Source organism: Aureobasidium melanogenum, assembly GCF_000721775.1.
Source record: "Aureobasidium melanogenum CBS 110374 unplaced genomic scaffold scaffold_4, whole genome shotgun sequence".
Taxonomy (NCBI): Eukaryota; Fungi; Ascomycota; class Dothideomycetes; order Dothideales; family Saccotheciaceae; genus Aureobasidium; species Aureobasidium melanogenum.
In genome coordinates this window covers 948,482-968,220 of record NW_024470056.1, presented here as the reverse complement: position 1 = coordinate 968,220, position 19,739 = coordinate 948,482, and the positions used below count along the sequence as shown (strand labels likewise).

The 19,739-nt window shown below is 50.7% G+C and overlaps 10 protein-coding genes across 10 annotated transcripts; 4 read left to right on the top strand and 6 right to left on the bottom strand.

Moving 5' to 3' along the window:
• Positions 1-69: 69 nt before the first annotated feature.
• Positions 70-1,476, top strand: M437DRAFT_42342 (uncharacterized protein; the record flags this gene model as incomplete). Its single annotated transcript, XM_041020553.1, has 6 exons — positions 70-168; positions 236-367; positions 615-710; positions 763-1,053; positions 1,121-1,176; positions 1,269-1,476. 6 exons carry the CDS (start codon positions 70-72, stop codon positions 1,474-1,476), a joined length of 882 nt encoding a protein of 293 aa, XP_040882430.1.
• Positions 1,477-1,960: 484 nt separating this feature from the next.
• M437DRAFT_73330 (uncharacterized protein) lies at positions 1,961-3,946 on the bottom strand (the record flags this gene model as incomplete). The annotated part of the gene is made up of 4 exons (XM_041026006.1): positions 1,961-3,077; positions 3,126-3,598; positions 3,657-3,829; positions 3,898-3,946. 4 exons carry the CDS (start codon positions 3,944-3,946, stop codon positions 1,961-1,963), a joined length of 1,812 nt encoding a protein of 603 aa, XP_040882429.1.
• A 420-nt stretch (positions 3,947-4,366) lies between these two features.
• On the bottom strand, positions 4,367-5,218 carry M437DRAFT_64016 (uncharacterized protein; the record flags this gene model as incomplete). The annotated part of the gene is made up of 1 exon (XM_041024343.1): positions 4,367-5,218. One exon carries the CDS (start codon positions 5,216-5,218, stop codon positions 4,367-4,369), a length of 852 nt encoding a protein of 283 aa, XP_040882428.1.
• Positions 5,219-5,837: 619 nt separating this feature from the next.
• Positions 5,838-6,820, bottom strand: M437DRAFT_42840 (DUF339-domain-containing protein; the record flags this gene model as incomplete). The annotated part of the gene is made up of 2 exons (XM_041020641.1): positions 5,838-6,319; positions 6,388-6,820. 2 exons carry the CDS (start codon positions 6,818-6,820, stop codon positions 5,838-5,840), a joined length of 915 nt encoding a protein of 304 aa, XP_040882427.1.
• Positions 6,821-8,121: 1,301 nt separating this feature from the next.
• On the top strand, positions 8,122-8,873 carry M437DRAFT_41854 (uncharacterized protein; the record flags this gene model as incomplete). The annotated part of the gene is made up of 2 exons (XM_041020459.1): positions 8,122-8,464; positions 8,515-8,873. Coding segments are annotated over 2 exons (702 nt in total), but the record flags the coding sequence as incomplete, so codon positions are not given.
• Positions 8,874-9,100: 227 nt separating this feature from the next.
• M437DRAFT_73326 (endoplasmic reticulum vesicle protein 25 precursor) lies at positions 9,101-9,945 on the bottom strand (the record flags this gene model as incomplete). Its single annotated transcript, XM_041026005.1, has 4 exons — positions 9,101-9,119; positions 9,173-9,476; positions 9,539-9,662; positions 9,733-9,945. The coding sequence occupies 4 exons, from the start codon at positions 9,943-9,945 to the stop codon at positions 9,101-9,103; spliced, it is 660 nt and encodes a 219-aa protein (XP_040882425.1).
• Positions 9,946-10,432: 487 nt separating this feature from the next.
• Positions 10,433-11,473, top strand: M437DRAFT_42502 (Diaminopimelate epimerase-like protein; the record flags this gene model as incomplete). The annotated part of the gene is made up of 1 exon (XM_041020587.1): positions 10,433-11,473. One exon carries the CDS (start codon positions 10,433-10,435, stop codon positions 11,471-11,473), a length of 1,041 nt encoding a protein of 346 aa, XP_040882424.1.
• Positions 11,474-11,557: 84 nt separating this feature from the next.
• M437DRAFT_82367 (amino acid transporter) lies at positions 11,558-13,246 on the bottom strand (the record flags this gene model as incomplete). The annotated part of the gene is made up of 2 exons (XM_041027732.1): positions 11,558-12,403; positions 12,473-13,246. The coding sequence occupies 2 exons, from the start codon at positions 13,244-13,246 to the stop codon at positions 11,558-11,560; spliced, it is 1,620 nt and encodes a 539-aa protein (XP_040882423.1).
• Positions 13,247-15,328: 2,082 nt separating this feature from the next.
• Positions 15,329-16,338, top strand: M437DRAFT_42735 (endo-1,5-alpha-L-arabinosidase; the record flags this gene model as incomplete). The annotated part of the gene is made up of 3 exons (XM_041020624.1): positions 15,329-15,951; positions 16,004-16,118; positions 16,171-16,338. Coding segments are annotated over 3 exons (906 nt in total), but the record flags the coding sequence as incomplete, so codon positions are not given.
• Positions 16,339-16,791: 453 nt separating this feature from the next.
• Positions 16,792-17,709, bottom strand: M437DRAFT_18663 (uncharacterized protein; the record flags this gene model as incomplete). Its single annotated transcript, XM_041018969.1, has 1 exon — positions 16,792-17,709. A coding segment is annotated over one exon (918 nt), but the record flags the coding sequence as incomplete, so codon positions are not given.
• Between the last annotated feature and the right edge of the window lie 2,030 nt (positions 17,710-19,739).

Below are 19,739 nucleotides of genomic sequence, written 5' to 3'. Positions count from 1 at the left end.
CAACACTTCGACCACTTTGCAACAGGAAACCATCCATCCCAGTAGTTTGGACCGCATACCGTAACAATCATGATCGAAGGTGAAGACTTACTGATCTGCCCAACCTGCGGCACACAGTTCGATACACCTGCATCAGATCCACCATCCGGGTACTGCAGAATCTGTGACGTAAACGAGCAACCTCGAAAGACAATCTCGAAGAAACAAGCTAACTTGAGGTTGTCTATCGAATTAGGATCCTAGACAATACATACCTGCCAGTGGACAAGCCTGGACGAGTCTCAAAGCCGAAGCTGAAAAGCATGAGACCAAGTGGAAGCAAGATGGGCAGGACGAGCGCATTTGGTCTATCTGGGCAGAACCAAAGGTATGTGTATGAGCTTTGTTCAAGGAAACCTTCAAGAGAACGAGGAGGGAGTTTCTCATACGGCGAAGTGGGAAAGTGCGAACTGGGAGCTTGAACTATCCCAACTTCCCTCATCTTTCGATGAACTATAAACAATGGCAAAAGATGCTAGGAAGGTACAAACTCGAGCTCTGGCCTTTCTATATCTGCTCTCATCAACCTCAGTAGATACTTCCACCCCTTGACTAACTCTATTTACCAAATACAGCTTGGCATCGGCCAGCGAGCCCTCCTCCTGCAAACACCTCACGGCAATATCCTCTGGGACTGCATAGCCTACCTCGACCAACCGCTCATCGACTTCGTAACTCACTCACGATTCACTACCATCATAGTCCCTTGCTAACTCAGTCCAGATCAAGTCTCTGGGCGGTTTGACAGCAATAGTCATCTCGCATCCTCACTTCTACACAACCCACATCTCGTGGGCAGCTACATTCGACTGCCCCGTCTACGTCCATTCTCTCGATCAACAATGGCTTTCCCGTACGCCTCTTCCTTCCACCAAAAGGGTTTTGCTACAAACCCAGTATGAAGAGATTGTAGAGGGTGTTACTGCTATACAAGTAGGAGGACACTTTGAGGGAAGTATGGTTTTGCATTGGGATGGACATCTCTTCATTGCTGATACTTTTGTCAATGTGCCTGTAAGTATGCCTTTATATCCCAAATTGGATATCAACAAGAAAGAGCTGACCACGATGACCGATACAGTCCGGTTTCTACCGTAAAGACAGACCTAAAGGCACCACTTCTTTCTCCTTCATGTGGTAAGTTGTCCTGTTTTCTTTTCATCTTTCTTTTTGGCCCCCCTGCGCTCTCAATCCTCCTTCGATTGGCTGTCTGATTGATCCTGTAACAGGAGTATCCCAAACATGATTCCTCTACCTCCGGACACAATCCACAACATGTGGAAAGCGGTCAAACCATATGACTTCACAGCTACGCATGGCCTATTCACGGGTTGGGATATCAGAGATGAAAATGTCAAGAAGAGCGTACTCGAAAGCATGAAGATCCAGGTCAGAACACAAGGATTTGCAGAGCATGCATTGTTGGACGAGGAGTGAGTGGGCGAGATCAACATGCTGCTGCAGATCAGAATGTATACTGGGTTCATAAAAAAGGAGAATCGAAAGTTGTGAGATGAATGTCTTTTTATCCATTGAATAGCTACTGGACATGATGACGCCGAGATGCGCTTATGAAAAAATATATTCAACGCGTGATATGCACAATGCCGCCCAGAAGAGAAATGCTTTCCATATGGGTAGGATGAAGTTAGGAAGAGCGAGTACCGGCCCAAGTAGAAAATGATATCGACAAGAATGCGACAAGAAAAGGTATGGGTATCTTTTGAGATCCATGCTGGTTGGATGCATAGGGAAGAGAAAGGTATGTGTGCTTGAAATATGCCAGTCGGTTCTGATGTTCATTACCGAGCCATGATCGAAGAGAAATGCTTTACTGATAAGGAAATTGTCGTATGGTCATAAAGATGTTTGTTCGTAGGTTTCGAAATAAGTGTGGGTGTCCGTTGACAGCTGTAAGGTATCATATCGAAGTGATGCGTGCACCCATGGTGTTGCGCTTTGGTCGCAAATTCATGACAGACTGAAGCTCGCGGATCATGTTGGTGCTCGACTCGCGTTTGTCGCGCAGTTCGGAAAGACGCGCTCGCTCCTCGTGCATCTTAGCGATGCGTTCTTCTCTGGTCAAAGAGCTGCGTTGGCGGGGTATGTGAAGAGAGACACCTTCAAAGACTTCTTCATCAGAGCCTGAACCTGCAAGGCTGGATCTGTTTGACTTTGATTCGCCGTTCAGTGCGCGCAAGGCATCGGCAGGCCCACCTTCCTCAACAGCGGTCAGTCCTCCAAGGCTTGGAGCCGGCGAACGAAGGCCACTTGATGCTTGCGAGATACGACGTTCCTGCTTGTCGAGATTACTTGCAAGAGAAGCTTTGCCATTCTCCCAGGCTTGCATCAACATCTTGAGGTCGGCGCCAATTGATTCGTACTGCGACATCAAGTTTGGGCCAAGGTCAGTCAAGTCATCTGAATCCTCGATCGCCTTGGTGGATTCTTCTCTCATCAGAGCCATCTTGGCTTGTAATGACCTGATACCTTGAGAGAGGTCGGTGATCTTGCGAACCTGTGTGCGTAAACGCTCCCCGGCAGGTCTGGTAGAAAGTCTTGCCTCTCTTGGAATTGTAAATTCCTCAACTTCACGAAGAAGATCGCTCAACTTCTGTGCCCAAGTAGCAGTAGTAGTGCTTAGGGAGTTCATAATCTTGGTTGCGGCCGACCAGCGTGCAAAATCAGGATTGCCTCCATCAGCCTCAAGAGACATAAGGGAACAACAGACGACTCTTCTCAGAGTGCTGTATTGGTAGCTTACAACGCGGAGACTTCTGAGAGATTCCGGATCGTCTTCTTCCAAAGAGACATGCACAGGACTTACGGCCTCTTGAACAGCGTGGTGCGGAATATCGTAAACGTCCAGGTATTTCTCCATATCATCTTGATTAAGCAAGACCTTGAGTGAGATGGTTGCATCTCTAAAAGCAGGCAACGCTTCGGTGTAGGCCTTGTTGAGGGCTGCACGCAACTTGGCGCATTTTCGGTTGACCTTGACATCGTCAAAGCGGGAGATTGGAGGCAGTGGAGTGCTCCTGCGACTCGTTAGCAGACGTCATGGAATATGACAGATGTCGTCGTACAGTCTGTAGCCTTTGGACACAAGTTCAACCTCCTGGATCAAGGACAAGGCAGCAGAGGTAGTTATGTCAAAGCCACGAGCGTTGGTTGTTAGTGAAGAGACGGTATCCACGGCCTGGTGTCTGAGGTACTGCAGCCATTGTCGACGAACGTATGCATAGAATAGAACGCCAGCTACGGCAGCACACAGCAGTGCCAGCAATATACGGCTCTTGCTTAATCTGGAGCCACGAAGCCAGTTGAGCAGGAGAACGAGGACAAAGGCAACGCCGGCGGTAGCGGCGACTCCAGAGACATTCAGCGAGGCATTTGGAGCCAGTTCTGTGTTGGCGAATGGAGCACCGTTGATCTGGGTGGTGTGCAAGGAGCCGAGATCTGGGTATTCGTTCAGAAGTTGAGAGGCGACGATAAGATAGCGGAAGTGTTCGAGGAAGCGGTTGTTCTCAGCTCGGCCGATGCGAGAGTTGACGGCACGCTGTGCTATGTCAGAGAGCGTGTTCTGACCGAGGAAGGGACGGGGACAGTAGGCATACCGACCAAGCATGGTGAAGCTTGGATATGGTGCCCTGAGCAGGGAGACGGAGGTTTAGGGGTTGGGCGAAGCGCTTGAGCGAGGGCTTCTGGGGAGCGAGCGAGGGAGTGAAGGGAGGAGTATGCGCCGGGTCCTGGTTGAGGTAGTTGAACGAATCGTCGGCGGTGCCATGGCCTGCAGCATGGCATTAGTGAGTGCGTCGGGTCAAAGAGGCAGGCGCGTCTGGCGTGACGGTGACGGACCTTCGAGCAGGGCAGCAAGCGGACTATCGTCTTCAAAGTAGCTCTCCATTCACGCGGCCAATAACACTGTCCCTTGGTCTGTTACGTCTACCTCGTCACACAAGAAATGTCGAGGTAGAGGCAGTCACAGATGTATAAGTCGGAGATCAAGGTTACTTACAACAGGCACAAGGCCATCATATCCGCGCATCCAGACGTTCCCAGCCTTCTAAATGAGATGCGATCATGCAACGTGGAGTAATTAGCTTAAAGTTAGTTGCACAGGCCAGATGCAGGGACTTGCAAGAACACCCGTACCTATTCCCGCCATGCCCGTGACTAGGCTCCCTTCGTTTGTATACGCGACCACGAACATCCGTCGGCTCGTTGCTTGGGAAGACGAAATTGCGCTCGAATCTCCAAATCCATTCATTAAATAACTGCATTATTGCCTCTCGTCTATTACGCATTCCCTTTGCCACTTGCTCTCCTACCCCAACATCAGCCCTGCATCTCGCAGCTCGGCCAAGTCTCCCCCTGCTTTGACTACCGCCTTGAGCGCAGCCTGGCTAAACCTTCGTCGATTCTCCACCGCCTCCCTTTCACGTCGTGCTTTGGTCTTGCTACTGCCCGACGGTGCTACTCCGCTCAACAGCTTCTCGCTGTCTGATGCTGTGTAATTCACGAAACTGCTCGATGTTGCTCGTGGACTCTGCACCTGTCCTGATGACTTGCGACTGTGCCCTCTTGATGAAGCTGTCCGCCGTTGGCGCCGCCGAGATGACGGCGTGCCCGGTGAAGATGTTCGCTGCTGACGATGTGGTGTTGATGGTGTGCGTGACTCTCTTCTTGATCTGCCTAAATACATCTCGCTCGCCGTTTCTTCCACTCGTGACGGCGCAAGTGTAGGGTCGTAAGATATCCTCAAGCCTGACATCGAAAGGTCGTTATGATAGCTTGGAATCCTTGCTGTCGGCTGGCATCTCATAGGACCAAGTAGGTCGGTCTCGCCCTCATCACCCAACCATGGGCTGAAAGTCGGCGAAGGTTGGTGAATGTCCTTTGCATCGAACGAATTCGCACTCCATAATCTATTGTGCTGAGATGGTTCGGGATAGACACTCGGCACCACAGGCGACGGCTCATTCAGTGCTGCGATCGGATATGCAAGTGCTGCAGGGTTGCATGTCCCGACTTCCAGTCCTTCCACATTGGCGTATTGGTTGAACACATTATCGTATGCTGAAGTCCACTGCATCTCCTTGCTTGGTAGCTGTGCAAGATTGGGCCGTACAGGCAGAGGTCGAATCGGGTAAGTGTATTGGTGTGTGATTGATACCATCTTCAGCCTCCAGCACGTAATGTTTCTGTGAGGCCTTGTAATTTTGTTTTAGTTGCAGTGCAATACACAAGCCAGATCATGCAAGGTATTATATGCCGTGTCGAGCAGACCAGTCGGGTGGCTGGGACTTTGTATGGAATGGGCCTTTACAATGACCAATCTTCCTAATTGGTGCATGTCCCAGTTGCAGGCTTTCTTTGTCCTCAGATTACATGCCTCACCTTCTGTCCACCTGAATCTAGGGCGATTTTTGCCGCAGCGTATTCCAAGTGCGCTACTCGATTTCACTCGAGGAAGCGATCGCGGACCATATCACCGATGATTTGACTATACAGAATCAGGAAAGCACACTTCTACTCGAGTAGTATGTGCATTACCAGGGGCAAGACTCATGTTCGAGCGCATTGTCGTTCCAGGAATGCTAGCCGCCCGTCATGGAATGTATTTCCCAGCCTCCTGGGTCCTTTGTATCGACGAAGACCTAAAATCAGTCGGGTCATGCAGTAGCCGCATTCAGAAAGTTGATGAAGGTGCGCGGTATCCTCGCTCACGGGAAGTGATATTGGAAGGGCTTGCGTTTGTGTATATACAGGGGTATCTACGTAAAGATCGACAAAGCTTATTTGTCGAGGTTCTTGAGCTCGGGCATGAAAGCCATACCTTGACCACTCTTGCTGTCCGGCTCAGCCTCGCCAGACCTGTCACCTTCAAGAACACCTCCGGCACTACGGTCCTTGACATGCTGTCTCAACATTGCCAAGATTTCAGAGTTCTTCCAACGCTGGGGAACAGGACGATAGGCAGGCTTGAAGAGACCAACGGTCTGAGCCCACTCACCAGTACCAGGAGGGCGAACATGTTCATCTTTGGCAGGCTTGCCCTGAGCTACAGGAGTTGCCTGCTCGGAACTGCCTCCTTCGGCGTATTCCATGGTGGTAGGTGTAGGCTCCTGTGTAGCCCAGTAGTAGATGTCCCAGTCATTCTCATCGAGGAAAAGATCGTATTGCTGAAGTTGCTTGGGTGTCATGGTTTCGAGGTAGCGATCGGCGAAGGTGGACATAAGGAGGTCACTCTCTAGAGTGCCTCTTTTCCTGCTTTGGTCTGTAGGGTACAATCGTTAGCAAAAGCTCGACTTTGTCAAAAGAGCCTGAAAGTGGTTGGCGACGAACATAAGAGTCTAGCCCTAGTGGTGTTGGTATCCTCGCCTGTCCTCCTCAAAGGCTCGACACGGAAGGAACCTCCCTCGAGTTCACCTACTTCAAGATCGGCATTGACGCCAGATTCAGGCTTGCCCGACTGAGTGCCTCCAGTCATTCTCTCGGTGTTTTCAGGCACAGAGTCCTTGGCGGTGAATTCGGGATCGACTTTGGTGATCAACTCAGGAGGGACATTGTCCTTGCCGATGCTGGGCATCTCATTGGCGATGGTCGAAGTAGTGTTGGTCAAGTGTAGGTTGAGGGGCTTCTCCATCTGGTGCTTGCGGTATTCTTCGACTGTGTCATTGGGGCGAGCGGCACTGAAGCGTCCAGCACCCGAGCTGAAAGGACGCACAGCGCGAGGGACGGTGCGAATGGATCTGAGAACGAGTCTTGCTGAAGACATTTTGTGTATGTATGGTGAGGAAGGTATGTACAAGTCGAAGAGGATGAAGAGAGCTGCAGCTGCTGCTTTGGTCTGGGGTTCTGACCTCGGTGTTCGAGATCTCTGGCGCGCAAAGCAGACGTCATCCTGGAATCATCATCGAGCCTCTGCATTTCCACAAATTTAACGTTGTGGACAACACAGCACAATTTGATAAGAATCGCTATCGTACTTGCTCTTTTCGAATGCGTGTCCGAACTAAGGACCGCTGCGTTCCTGGATGGCTTATGTGCCGCCTTATCTTGTCATTAGGCGAGCGCACCACATACAGATTCTGGCATGAGGAACGTTCGTAAGACTCGTCCAAACCTCGAATATTCTTACTATCATTCCCAGTTTCTAGCTCATCTATCGTTCTTTTGCTAGAAAATTTTGTCACTGCGATATGATGGTCGAATGCTAGTCTCTAGGCCCTGACAATCAAGCATACAGACATATACAGCTTTGTCTGAACATTCATTGAGATGCAAATTGAAATTAGACATGGTTTGGTTTGCGTGTCAGTCATATCCATCAAAGGACCTTCTGGAGCTCAGCGTGGATTATGCTTGTCCCACCCTGAGTCTGGCGTTTGTAACATTCTGAATCAGATGTGGGATGATTGGCAAGCAACAGTTGCCTCATTTCCTGTGTTTGTCACTGGTGGTTTGAGCCTTGTAGATGAAATCAGGAAAGAGCAGAACATTACATGGCGAGCATAAGAGGGTAGGCGAAACACAATCGCAACTTCCCTATTGACACTCATCCAACACTTGCATCTTGGATCTTCTCGCCCACCCAACTTTCACTTCAACACCCACCTTCGAACTCTACTCCGATTGTTACATGATCATTATCCCTGACACCTGCATTCATCGATACAGCGCCCTACTGCCATTACACATTTCTTCGTCAGCAGTATCGCAATGTCCAGCGATCCGACCCTTGCAATTCCAGTGGCCACATCCCGTCCTGGAGCATCTCGCACAAGCTCATCCCAAAGCGTGCAGCGCTCTGTTGAACGCATCGATGACCGTCAGGACCTCGGTACTGTTGTCAAACGCGGCATCAGTCCAGCACCAGACAGTACAGCAGAAGTGGGTGCAGGCAGTGCGGCAGATGAGCGTCCCACGAGCATCGCCATTCCAGCCACCAAGGCTTCGAGCACCGCAGACCTCAGATCTGGTTTGGCCAGTCCAGTGATCCCTGATGGTGCTGTCCAGTCAGTTGTCCTGAGTAGCGGATGGATAGATTCTTGACTGACCTAATTGCCCAGATCACTTATCGCTAGCATCCATGCCGATAATCCAGGCAGCAAGACTCCTACACCTGCAGACATCCCGATCGCTGTGCTTCGTGCTGGCGTTACCCACAAAGCTTTCAAGGTGCCCAATCACCTGCTCACCAGCAAGGTACCCTTCTTCAAGAAGCTGTTGTCAACCACACCATCTCCCAGCGATGAGCAGCTGACTTTCGACTACCTTGATGAGTTTGCTTTTGCACTCTTCGTCCGTTGGTTGTATGGAGGCAAACTTCAGGGTCCACACGACTTCCATTCGGTCCAGCATTATCTCGGTCTGTATGTTATTGGTCAGAACTGGGACGTCGAACCACTTTGCAACAACAGTAAGTACATGGTCCAAAGAGATGGCTGTGCATCAGCTCACCCTTGGTAGCCATCGATTTGGTCCGCTTGTACTACCACGAGAACAACATGACAGCACCTACCTTCCGCCTCGAGTACATATACACCTTTACCAAGACGCCCAACCACATGCGCAAGTTCTTGACTGAGACAGCTGCATTCCGCGCACTCTGTGGCGAGCCGGCAGCCAAGGGCGTCTTCTTGTCAGAATCCATGAAGACACTGATTAGCAAGGGTGGCGACTTTTCGGTTGACTATGCTCACTCTCTCATCAAACTCTCCAAGGACGATTTCCCTGACCCCAGAAAGGGCTCCAAGTGTGACTGGCATGAACACGCTGACGGCAAACTCTGTGCGAAGGAGGATGTGGAGCCATACATGACATCGTGAGCCGACTGCTCACAAGGATTCGTGGGTTGAGATGGGCCAGGAAAAAGGCCGAGTTTGCTCTTGCTTCATGTACTGACCAGATAAAGGAACGAGGGAGAGGAGACACGCAAAGGTGGGGAGAGAGGCTGTAATTGCTGATACAGTACCTATGAACCATTGCTGCATATAACGTAGCCGCAGCTCTCCAACCTGAAATGACATGAAATGCATTATACTGTCCATCTCGTCTAGATAAGGTGCTTGGATCTGTGGAAATGTGTAAGCTTGCGAGGACTGTCAAATGTGATGCAATGACAAACCTGAAGTAGGCACGCAGGTAGACGATCTGCCATGCGCCCAGACCGACCAGCATACCCATGGTACCAAAAGCGAACCACTTGACGCGCTCGTTGGTGCTCTCATTGGTGTCTCTCAACTTTTGTTCACGGACACGAAGGTAGTCCAGCTCGGCGACAACCTCGGCGACCATCTCTTCAATTCTGCGCAGCTCGGTCTCAACTGGCTGAAGCTTCTCGCCAGCTTGGATGGCAGACCAGTCCTTTGCATCGGCACCAATGTCGATGTCGAGTTCAACGTGACGGCTAGGGTTCGGGCCTCCGGCGTCTGTTTCATGAAAATGGTTAGTCTGATCTGAAACAGGTATAAACAGGATCAAGTAAACGCACTGGAGGTCAGGATGTTCTCGAAGCAGACATCGAAAGCGGAATCAGCGTGAGAGGTGAAAGCGTAGCGACCCTCGCCAGCGACGTCGCGAGGTCTGTGGTAATCGTTGCCGACAGCATCCTTGATCTAGATGAGAAACGTGCTGTCAGCATCTCCTTTCAATTATCCTTATTGTAGTCGAATTGGAGGCACTCACGTGCAGGTTCAGCACTTGACCGTCTCCTCTGTGTCCACTAATGGTTGCCGTCACAACGACGAGCTGGTCCTTTGCGACAAAGTTGCGAATGCAGCGTTCCTTGCTCGCCGACTCTGCTCCGGGATGTGCCTGGATGTCGAATTTGAGGGCGAAGCTGAGGGGCAGCAATGCCAGTAGGAGCAGTCGCACCAAGAAACTTGTTCGCGATTCCATCTTTTTCTCCTTGTCGTCTGCTCGCGAGCCCTGGGTCGTCTCGAGTAGGGTCTTTGTTTGGGCGTGAGAGAAAGTAGCGAGCTACTCCTTTACTTTTGTTTGGTAAACGACAGGTAGCGCCTTCCCGAGAAACGATGCCCCGGATCTCCCTGAGCTGCTCCCTATTCAACGCCAAGATCTCAGTTGTTGGTAACACCCTGTCTTGGAAATACATATCATCTGCTCTCTCTTTAATGTTACACAATGATAGTTCTGGCTCTAATGTGGTACAAGACACTCTCATAGTGCTTCCAAATGATGTTGCAACCATACGAAGTTTCGGATGGTATAGTATTTGAATGATGTTCATAGCTTCTTTGGCCTGCACAAATCCTCATCAGCTGCACAAGTGGGGTATCATCTTTAAGCGTTGGACACGCTTATCAATACATTGTGGTTGTCCACAGTAGAACACCCCAACTCCTAGTCTTACAACACAGAAAACACCATGTCTCAACAAGGAGCATTTTGGGTGCATACTGAAGACTGGCACACGGCCGGCGAGCCTTTTCGTATCGTCTCGGACCTGCCACCACATTGCACCACGACAGGAGACACAGTATGGGACCGCCGGCTCAACATCATAAATCAACCAAACCACCCACTAGATCTATTGCGTCAGTCTCTCTGTCACGAGCCAAGAGGCCATGCCGACATGTACGGAGGCTTTATCGTCCCTCCTAACGACTCTGGTGCCCATTTTGGCGTCTTGTTCTGGCATAGAGATGGCTTTTCAACAGCCTGCGGTCATGGAACCATCGCCTTGGGTCGATATGCCGTGGCAAAGAGACTCGTAGAATCTGTCCGAGAAGGGCCGGTCAAAGTCATCATCGACGTGCCATCCGGCCGCGTGACAGCAGAGGTCAATTTTAGAGACGGCAAAGTGGTCCATGTGAACTTTATCAACGTCCCCAGCTACCAGTATGCTAAAGACCTGCCTGTAAGCGTATCGATACCCGGTGCAGAAGCTCTGCAATTCAACGTCGATCTCTCCTGGGGCGGAGCTGCCTGTGCATCTGTTGATGTCAGTGATATGACTATAGAGATCAAGCCAGCCAATGCTCAACGCTTCATCGGACTTGCTCGCCAGATCAGGGCAGAGGTTGGGACACGTGGAGACCACAAAGGTACACCTCTGTATACCATCTGTTTCTTCAGGACACTCAGCGACAGCAACGAAGCCATTGAACAAAAGAGTATCACTGTCTATGCAGAAGGCGCTATCGACAGATCTCCTTGCGGCAGTGCGACTGGTTCTCGAGTGGCCGTCTTGTTAGCACAAGGAAGGTTGAAGGGCAACAAGAAATTGATCCATCATTCCGTCGTCAACACGACTTTTGAAGCCAGAGTCATCTCTCAGCATCAGGAGGAAGGATCAGATTATCCGACATGCATACCCGAAGTCAGAGGAAATGCTTATCTTACTGGCCGCAATAGCTTCTTCATCGACCCGAGCGATCCAACATATCCTGGTTTCTTCTTCAAGTAGGAGAATGTGGGCAAGTTAATGAGGAGAAAGGAACAGAATTTGTATTACATCATGATACAGAAAGGGTGACTGTCAATCAACTTTTTACTCCAGCCCTTTTGCATCAGCTCGTGATGATTCTGGGACTTCTACATAGCTGTCCTCGAGATGCAGCGCTTCCAGTACGACTCCCTCAGACGGATCTACCTTCAGGTAGGTCTTGCGACCCTTGATGATCCAGAAAGCAATGGAGACGACGAGCATGACGCCAAATACTGCAATCGCGTAGTTCATGTCTGCTCCTGAGGGGTTGGGCCCGCTTGGGAAGAAGAAAATGACTGTTGTGATGACACAATAGATCACGCTGATCCAATTGATCACAGGTCCATATCTGCCGAGTGCAAATTGCCCGCCAGCAGGCAATTTGTTGCGCCCCACAAGCAAGAGAGTCAAGATAGGCATGGCGTATGAGATTGTCAGAGCAATGGTGGCCACGCTTAGAATGGCCTCAAGCACTGTGTTTGCAAACAGATACAGCACGCCCACCAAACCGATAAGGACTCCTTGAAGCAGCAAGGCTTGCGGTGGGACCTTCCACTTCTTGTTGACTCTTTTGATGTACTTCGAGAAGGGCAAGCCGTTGTCACGAGCAAAGCCCCAGGTCAATCGACTGCCGGTTGTGGTGATGGAAACGCCCTGACCCAAGCTGTTCATTGTGAAGAGCACGATCAACACGACAGCACCTTCGAGACCAACGCAGTCTTGAACGAGTTGCATAAATGGCAGGCCGGTCGGCGTGTTGAGAACTTTGTCGAGGTCTTGGATACAAAAGAGACATACGAGCATAAACAGGAACCCAGTGATGGCGCCTAGGACGACGGACAGCCAGATAGCGCGGGGAGCGTTGACACGAGGGTTGGGGAGCGTTGACACGAGGGTTGGGGAGTTCTTCTATCATGTGGACGACCTTGAACGCATGAGTCAGCATGTGTCTCGATCGTGGAAGGTCAGTGTACGTACCGAGTCAAAAGCTGTTAATCCATAGGCCGATTGAACAAGACCAGTGAACCAGACCAACCCTGATGGCCATCCAGTCTCATTGATCCAAGCACCAAAAGCGAAAGATGCCGGCTGAAACTTGAGCCCTTGTTTGGTGCCAACCGAGATGAGCAAAGCAAGACTGAGGATGAAGAAGAGGGCAGCGAACTGGATGCCGACGATGTTGTTGAACCAAGGAAGAATCCTGTCATTCCTACAGGCTACCAGGTTGAAGACTGTGAAGACGATCGTGATGCCCAAATACACCAGGAACTCAACCCAGCCTGTTCCAGCACCTGCCCACTCCGGATCGTACATGAGCTTGATGCCGAGTAGAAAGTTGGTTGCAAAGGCCACAAGCGAAGCATTGAGCGTCCACCAGCCAAAGGTGTTAATCCAGGCACACATGTATGATGCGAATCTTCCGGTCGGTGTGTGCCATAGCGAGTGCATCCAGTAAGCCTGTCCCAGAGCAGTAGGCATAGCGCTGCATAGCTCACCCAAGCTGAGTGCAACACAGAGGTTACACACAAAGACAAGCACAAGACCCCACAAGATTGTGATGGGACCGCCATTGTTCAATCCAGATGCTAGGTCTTGGGCGAATGTGCCATAGGTTCCTAAGATTGAGAAAGCGAGGGCGAGCATGCTCCATGACGAGAACTTCCTTGTGAGTTCTTCTGTATGGCCCAATGCCACCATGTCCCGGGCATCCTCGTAGCTTTGTCTTCCGACGTCAATGGGCTTCGAGTCCATGACTGCGTCTCCGTGCAGAGATGAGCGACTCATCAATTGATGGTTGTATGCTGCGTCAATTGATGATGATACTTCGAGAGTTCACTTGAAAGCAAAAAACTGTTGGATGCCACATAACAAGCAGAGTGCGAAATCTCTGAGTGTTATATTGCAGCCAAAGTGCAAAGATAGGCGTTACTGCAATACATGCCGTCTATCCAGGATCCATATGCATCCTCCAAACCAAAAAGTGATAAGAAGGAGATGTTCAATCTCATGACCAATTCTGAGGCGTAATTCTTTTTCCCCGCCTTTCGTGTAAACTCTAGTTGCGAAGACATCCGCCTTGTAGCCAATCTAGAGGGCGGAAAACACAGCCTAGATCCATTGTTTCTTGGTGACAACGGCCACGGACCAAGAGTGTGACTGACACGCGACTGCATTCGGAAGGTTCATGCGGAGAGCGTGGAGCTCCGGCCGATCTGCTGCGTTGTTTTTGCATTCGTCAGAGGTTCAAAAGAAGGGTCTCTTTCGCAACGGGATTGGCGATATGAGTGCCAAAGGGGAAAGCACTCGCGATGGCATCTTGCCGTCGGCTTCGCCCTGAAAAGGGCTCATGTCACTGGGTGCGCGGTTTGGTAGGCTCGAGGAGAGATTGGTATCAGACAGCTGACGCTTATCGCTTGTCTGAAGCAGAACATCTCCTAAAGATACCTAAATGGTATCATCGAGGGCCAAAGGTCTGTTGGTCAGCCGTTTTTCACGAGTCGGACACGGAATGCAGAGGTTCGAGAGAAAGTGGTTGATGATCAAGAAGGAATGACATGGCTGGCGAACTTGCGTCCGTGCTTGGTGCTGTCACGACTCACGCGCGACTTCTCCCGCATTGAAGTCATCATCTCCCTGTTCCCTGCGGCTCTTCACCTCTAAAATACTCAGCAAGTTTTGTTGTAGGGCCACATGATCGTGTGGTCAACTAGAGAAAAGATGTCTCGCCAACTCGTCTGATAATCCACTGTAAAAGCCCCCAACCAAGAACCTCCAAGAACCATCCAAGGCGCTAGCTGCTTGTGCTGGTTCGCGGACACGACCCCGGTCACTATGATACGGTATACGCCTATAGCTCAAGTGCTCTTTAGACTGATACAAAGGGGAAGAGAAATGCGTGCTAAGTCTAGCACCGAAAAAGTTCACGATTATGATATCGGCACTGGAAAAGACAGGAGACCATACGATGCCCTGGTAGGTGTTGCAAGAAGTTCAATTGATATTAGCTAGCAGATTGAAGCAACCTTCTATAACGGCAGAAGGTCAGATTCAGCCGACTCTGCTAGAGGAAGTCACCATTGATTCACCCGAGATACACCTGCTCTGACTTCAGAAAGTAGTAGCAACTTGCTTGAGCACTGCACAGACCTTGCCGCTATTCATCGAACTTGCCTTTCAAGTCTGCCTTCATCTTTTCAAGCTCAAATACCACTATAATACGACAGGATCGACGTCTTCCCCTTACCAAAACTTTGGCAAACAACGGAGAAATTGAACCATCCCCCATGCAACTACCCCGCTTTGGGGCCCCACGGATGAGGGGACATATATGCGGAGAAACTATTCATCCAACGATTGCATGGAAGGACTGCATTTGTTTGAGAGTGTTTCAGGGCTTTGAAGGGTAATTTGATGAGAGATTATGCATCCAGGCAGCATGACCATGTTCTCCGGCGGGACATGATGCCTGGATTGTTCTCATATTTGCCTGGCCCAAGACTGTAGACGATGTATAAAGATAGGGATGTCTAGTGTCTCAAAACAGCAGATCAGCAATATCGAAGAAAGCGACATATCTTCCAGATGCGTTCTCTAAGCACCAGGATTAGCGTTCTGGCTGTGGCCACGCTAGCTACCCAGGCAGTCGCCCTACCCTCGAACAACAAGCCTGATCCTTTCTCGAATGCCTCCTGGCCTCTGCCTCATAACATTAGCGGCGTTTCTAATCCCGGAGCCAACCAGAGTTATGATGGCTGGGGCGGCGTCCATTTACACGACCCATCGGTATGTTACATGGCTCGATAGTCCTTATGACATCAAACTGATTGGTCCTAGATTGTGATGGGTCCAGACGGCCATTACTACTCGTTCTCAACTCATGGACTAGTTGTCATCAGCCGTGCTTCACAGCCCAACTCGTTGGATGGCTATTGGGAACCAATTGGCTCAGTTCTTGAGGGATCCAGCATTATCAACAATACCGGAAGCACTGATCCTTGGGCTCCTGATGTGCATAAAGTTGGAGACACCTACTACTGTTATTACGCTGTCTCACAATTCGGCAGTCAGTTCTCTAGCATTGGACTTGCTACCTCGAAAACACTGAAACCTGGCAGCTGGATCGATCATGGCGCAGTCCTTACGTCAAACACTACTGCTCCTTCGCCATTGAACATCACCAACGCAATCGACGGTAACTTGTTCATCGATCCCAAGACCAAGATCCCTTACCTTACCTATGGCAGCTTCTGGAGCGACATCTGGCAGTTCCAGCTAGCTCAGGATCTGCTTAGCGTTGTCTGGTCTCCAACCCCTACGCAACTGAGCTTGGATCCTGTGAGTCCGCAAGCAGAGGAAGGCGCATACCTAAGCCGTCACGATAGCTGGTACTATCTTTGGTATAGTCATGGCTCATGCTGCGGCTACAATGTATCTGCTCTGCCTGCGCCTGGGAAAGAGTGCGTATCCGCCTGTGTTATGTTACTTAAGTCTGATTCTGACTTACGATAGATACTCTATCCGCGTTGGCCGCTCCAGATCAGCCACCGGACCTTTTGTCGACCGTAATGGCGTAGACTTGAAGAACGGTGGTGGCTACATTGTCTACGGCAGCCATGATTATGTCGTAAGTCAGCTGCCCTATCATACGCCTAGCATATGCTAACCGACTTGGAAAGTATGGACCTGGTGGTCAGGGTGTCCTCACAAATTATCATGGGCGTGATGTCTTGTACTACCACTACGTGAACACCATCCAAAACCCCATGTACCTCGATGAGCTAAAGCTACTCGGTTGGAACTACATCGATTATGTCGAGGGATGGCCTGTTCTAGTCTACAACTAAGAAGCTTGATGCTTCTGTGAGCTAGGATTTGCAGCATGTATGGTTACAGGCTCAAACACGCTTGGAAATGGTCTGTGTTGTGTTTCTGGTGAACCCAAGGCTTTTGTGAAGGCGTTTCTGTCATTGAGCAAAGCTACACTCACATCTAATCTTATGGAGTCTGTCCATTTCCCCTTACTGAACCTGCGACGCATAAGTCTCCTTCAACCATTCTATGATGGCGGTCTTGCCTTGCACTTCAGTATGCATGCCTCCTGCTTGCCTAAAGCAGATGGCACGTCGACGCGCTGGTGTCAGAACCAAAGGGTCACCGTTGGCGTCAACAAGTTCGCTGGTCAATTGTTCAATTGGCTGATGAACAGTCTCAATGTCGATACCAAGTTTGGAGATGCATTGGGTAACATCGGAGTCAATATCTGCTTCGCCAGAAAGGAACAGCATGGGCCTCTCGTGTTCGGGCAGCTCAGAGTTGAGGTGCAGGACATCGAAGCCCGATCCATAGATGCTGTTCCAGTCGGGTGCTGTGGCTTGATTCTCAACTCCAAAAGCGTTGATGAGTCTTTGACTCTCTTCAAGATTGCCATTGATGGTCGGTCTGGCCTCCGATTTTTGCTTCGCAACAGCGCCTTGTCCCCAGATGAGCTTCGAGTCGGCTGACAGAAAAGTGCCGATGAGCCGGAAAGTTATGGAGATGCGCATGTTGCCATATGCGGACTCGGCAGGAATGTGTTCTGCAGCCGGTCGCTTGTCAGGCATGATACCATGCAGCCAAGACCCATTCGTCTCCAGACCCATGACGAACATACTGTTGTGCGGCATGGGAATTCGCTGTGTCACGCGAGATCGACCGTCTTCGGCGTTTAGCTGCGCATCGGGTGTGGGCGTTGTGTCGCGGGATCTCTGTTTGTCGTGACTCGATCCAGGATCCTGCAAGGCTGTGGGACGCTTAGTACGAAGCCGCATAGTGCGCTGAGCACCGAGCGAGACATTGACGATCTTGCTGCCATGCACAATGTCCAGCGTCTTGTCCGAGTGTTCAGAAATATGATCTTGTCCGCTTCGGTACAGCTGTATCAAAGCATGATTCAGCTTGTGTCCGACTCTTTCTTCAGCCTTCTCTTTGATCTTGGTGACGACTGGGCTCCAATGTACAAGGGGAAGCGATTGGTCCGAGGGGTGTCGATAGACGGGCATACTGCCGTCAGCGTCACTGATGTCGCCTTGGCAGCATACTAATCGTGGCACTTCGCCGGCAGCATGATACATGCGCTGCCAGTGAACTTCGGAGAACAAGTCCTGAAAGGCTACCTTAGCAGCTTCAGGCTCGAGCAGGTTGTAGAGTATCTTTGAATCGCCGCTTCCGATCTTGTCGTCAGAGCTTAGTAGAGTCGAGTTCTTCTGTCTGATCTGCAACTTCCGCGACACCCGCCTTGGTGGTGTAGGTACAGTCTGTTTGTCAACGTGCGTCTCCATTGCAGCTGTTCTGCGCGTGCGATAGTGATCAGCAGCGACTTCTGCTGTGGCCAGGTCGTCCGAGTCCGTCTTTGATTGGGAGTCATGTAACACGTGAGTCTCCACCTTGCCCGATTCTCGGGACGAACGACTGAGTTCATTCAGCATGAGATCTTCGAGAGCGCCTAGAGATGCCTCAGATGGGGTTGCGCGAGCGTGGTCGGCTTGCATCATGCGCGACTTTGGCTGGATTCTTCTGTTCTGCGCGTCATCATGGTGTCGTCGGCCTCCAACAAGCCTTGTGTTTGGCTGACGTCGAGGATTTGTCGTGTCTGGAAGTTGAGAGCTTGCAGGTTCTGCATGCTTAGAGGGAGTGTGCTTTGCGTCGTCTGTTATATTCGGTTGGTCATCGCCCAGTCTCAGACTCTCGAGATAGCGTTCGAGGCCGCTGGGAAGGGAGGGTTCACGTACGATTCCTGACTGATCTTCCATGTCAACATCAGATTGTCCCGGCCCAGTTTCGTTACCAGACTCATCAGTGTGTGTCTCGCCTCTCAGTCTCGACATGACTGACGCCGAGGTTGTTACGGATGCTCCCATGATCTCTACGAGCTTCTGCACAGCTCGATTGTGTCTGTGTTTGAGTCTGTAGTTGAGGCAGTCTTCGACAAGATTGATCGACAGACCATGTTGCGCAGCGTCCAATGCTGTAGCATAGACGGAAAGATTCGTAGTGCAACCAACAACGTAGACTTCTGTGATGAGCTTTGCGCGTAGCATGAGTAGCAGAGAGGAAGACGTGAAGGCCGAATAGTACGATTTGACAATCTTAACGTCCTTAGGTGACACCAAGTCTTTGACTTCTGCCGATAGTTCAGCGCCCCAACTTCCTGGCAAACAGCAGTTGTCATCTGGGTTGTCCTGAGAGAGAAAGAGGTCTTGGTCGACACCCGAGGGTGGGAGTGCAGAGTCTGCTTCCAGCTCTGCTGCTCTGTCCATGGTTCGCTGGACTAGGCGGTTGATCCGGCGATTCGATCTTACGGACGGGCGGGAGGGATAGTCATTCATCTCATCGTCGCTGCTAACTGCTGGTAGCACGAGTCCATCATCTGCAATCACCATACAGCCAGAACCTGACGGATGATTGACAGTGCGCTTGCCGCGATACTCGGTTGTGATCCAGAAGATCTCACCGTACTCCCGAAAGGCAGGGACGAGCTCCTTGATCCTCTCCAGATATCCAGTAGCAGAGTTGACAGGTAGTTTGCCGGCGGGAGATGTGAAATCATTTTGCAGGCCAACAACCATCAGCGCTTGACGAGTCGATACCTGATTTTGGCTCCCCGAGAGGAGGGCCGACAGGAAGGACATGAGTGAAGAGAGTGTAGAGCTTCAGAAGTAGCAGGAAGGCAAAGACTGTCACAAAGACGTTGACATGGACACGGATGGTGTGACGAAAGAAGGTTCGTTTGCTTGTCTGTGCTGTAGTGGGGAAGGTAGAAGTATAGAAGCAGAGTACGAGTAGGATGGACAGGCAGAAGGAAGTGATGAGAAAAAAGTGGTTCAACGACTGGTAGGGCAGATGATAAAACACAGCACCTCCGAGCGAGCAAGCGACCCAAGAGAACGGAACCTCAAATCAGTCCATCCTAGTCACAATATCTGTGTACGCCGCGATTTGATTTGAACAAGGTCTGGGCACGGCGACGAGCCCGACAGAGTAGATGGCAAGGCGTAAGTGACAGATGATGACTGCATGCAGAAGCGATGAGGCCGGGAGACAGTTGGTATTCATGAATCTGGAGATGGTGAAGGCATAAACCTTAGAACAAAGTGGAACATGTGTAAGGTAGGCGCAGGGACGTCTTGGTGGATGGAATAAACGAGCGCGACCTCGGTGCACGGGCCGGCGAGGCATGCGCCAGTTGCGAAAGACACAGGGGCTGATA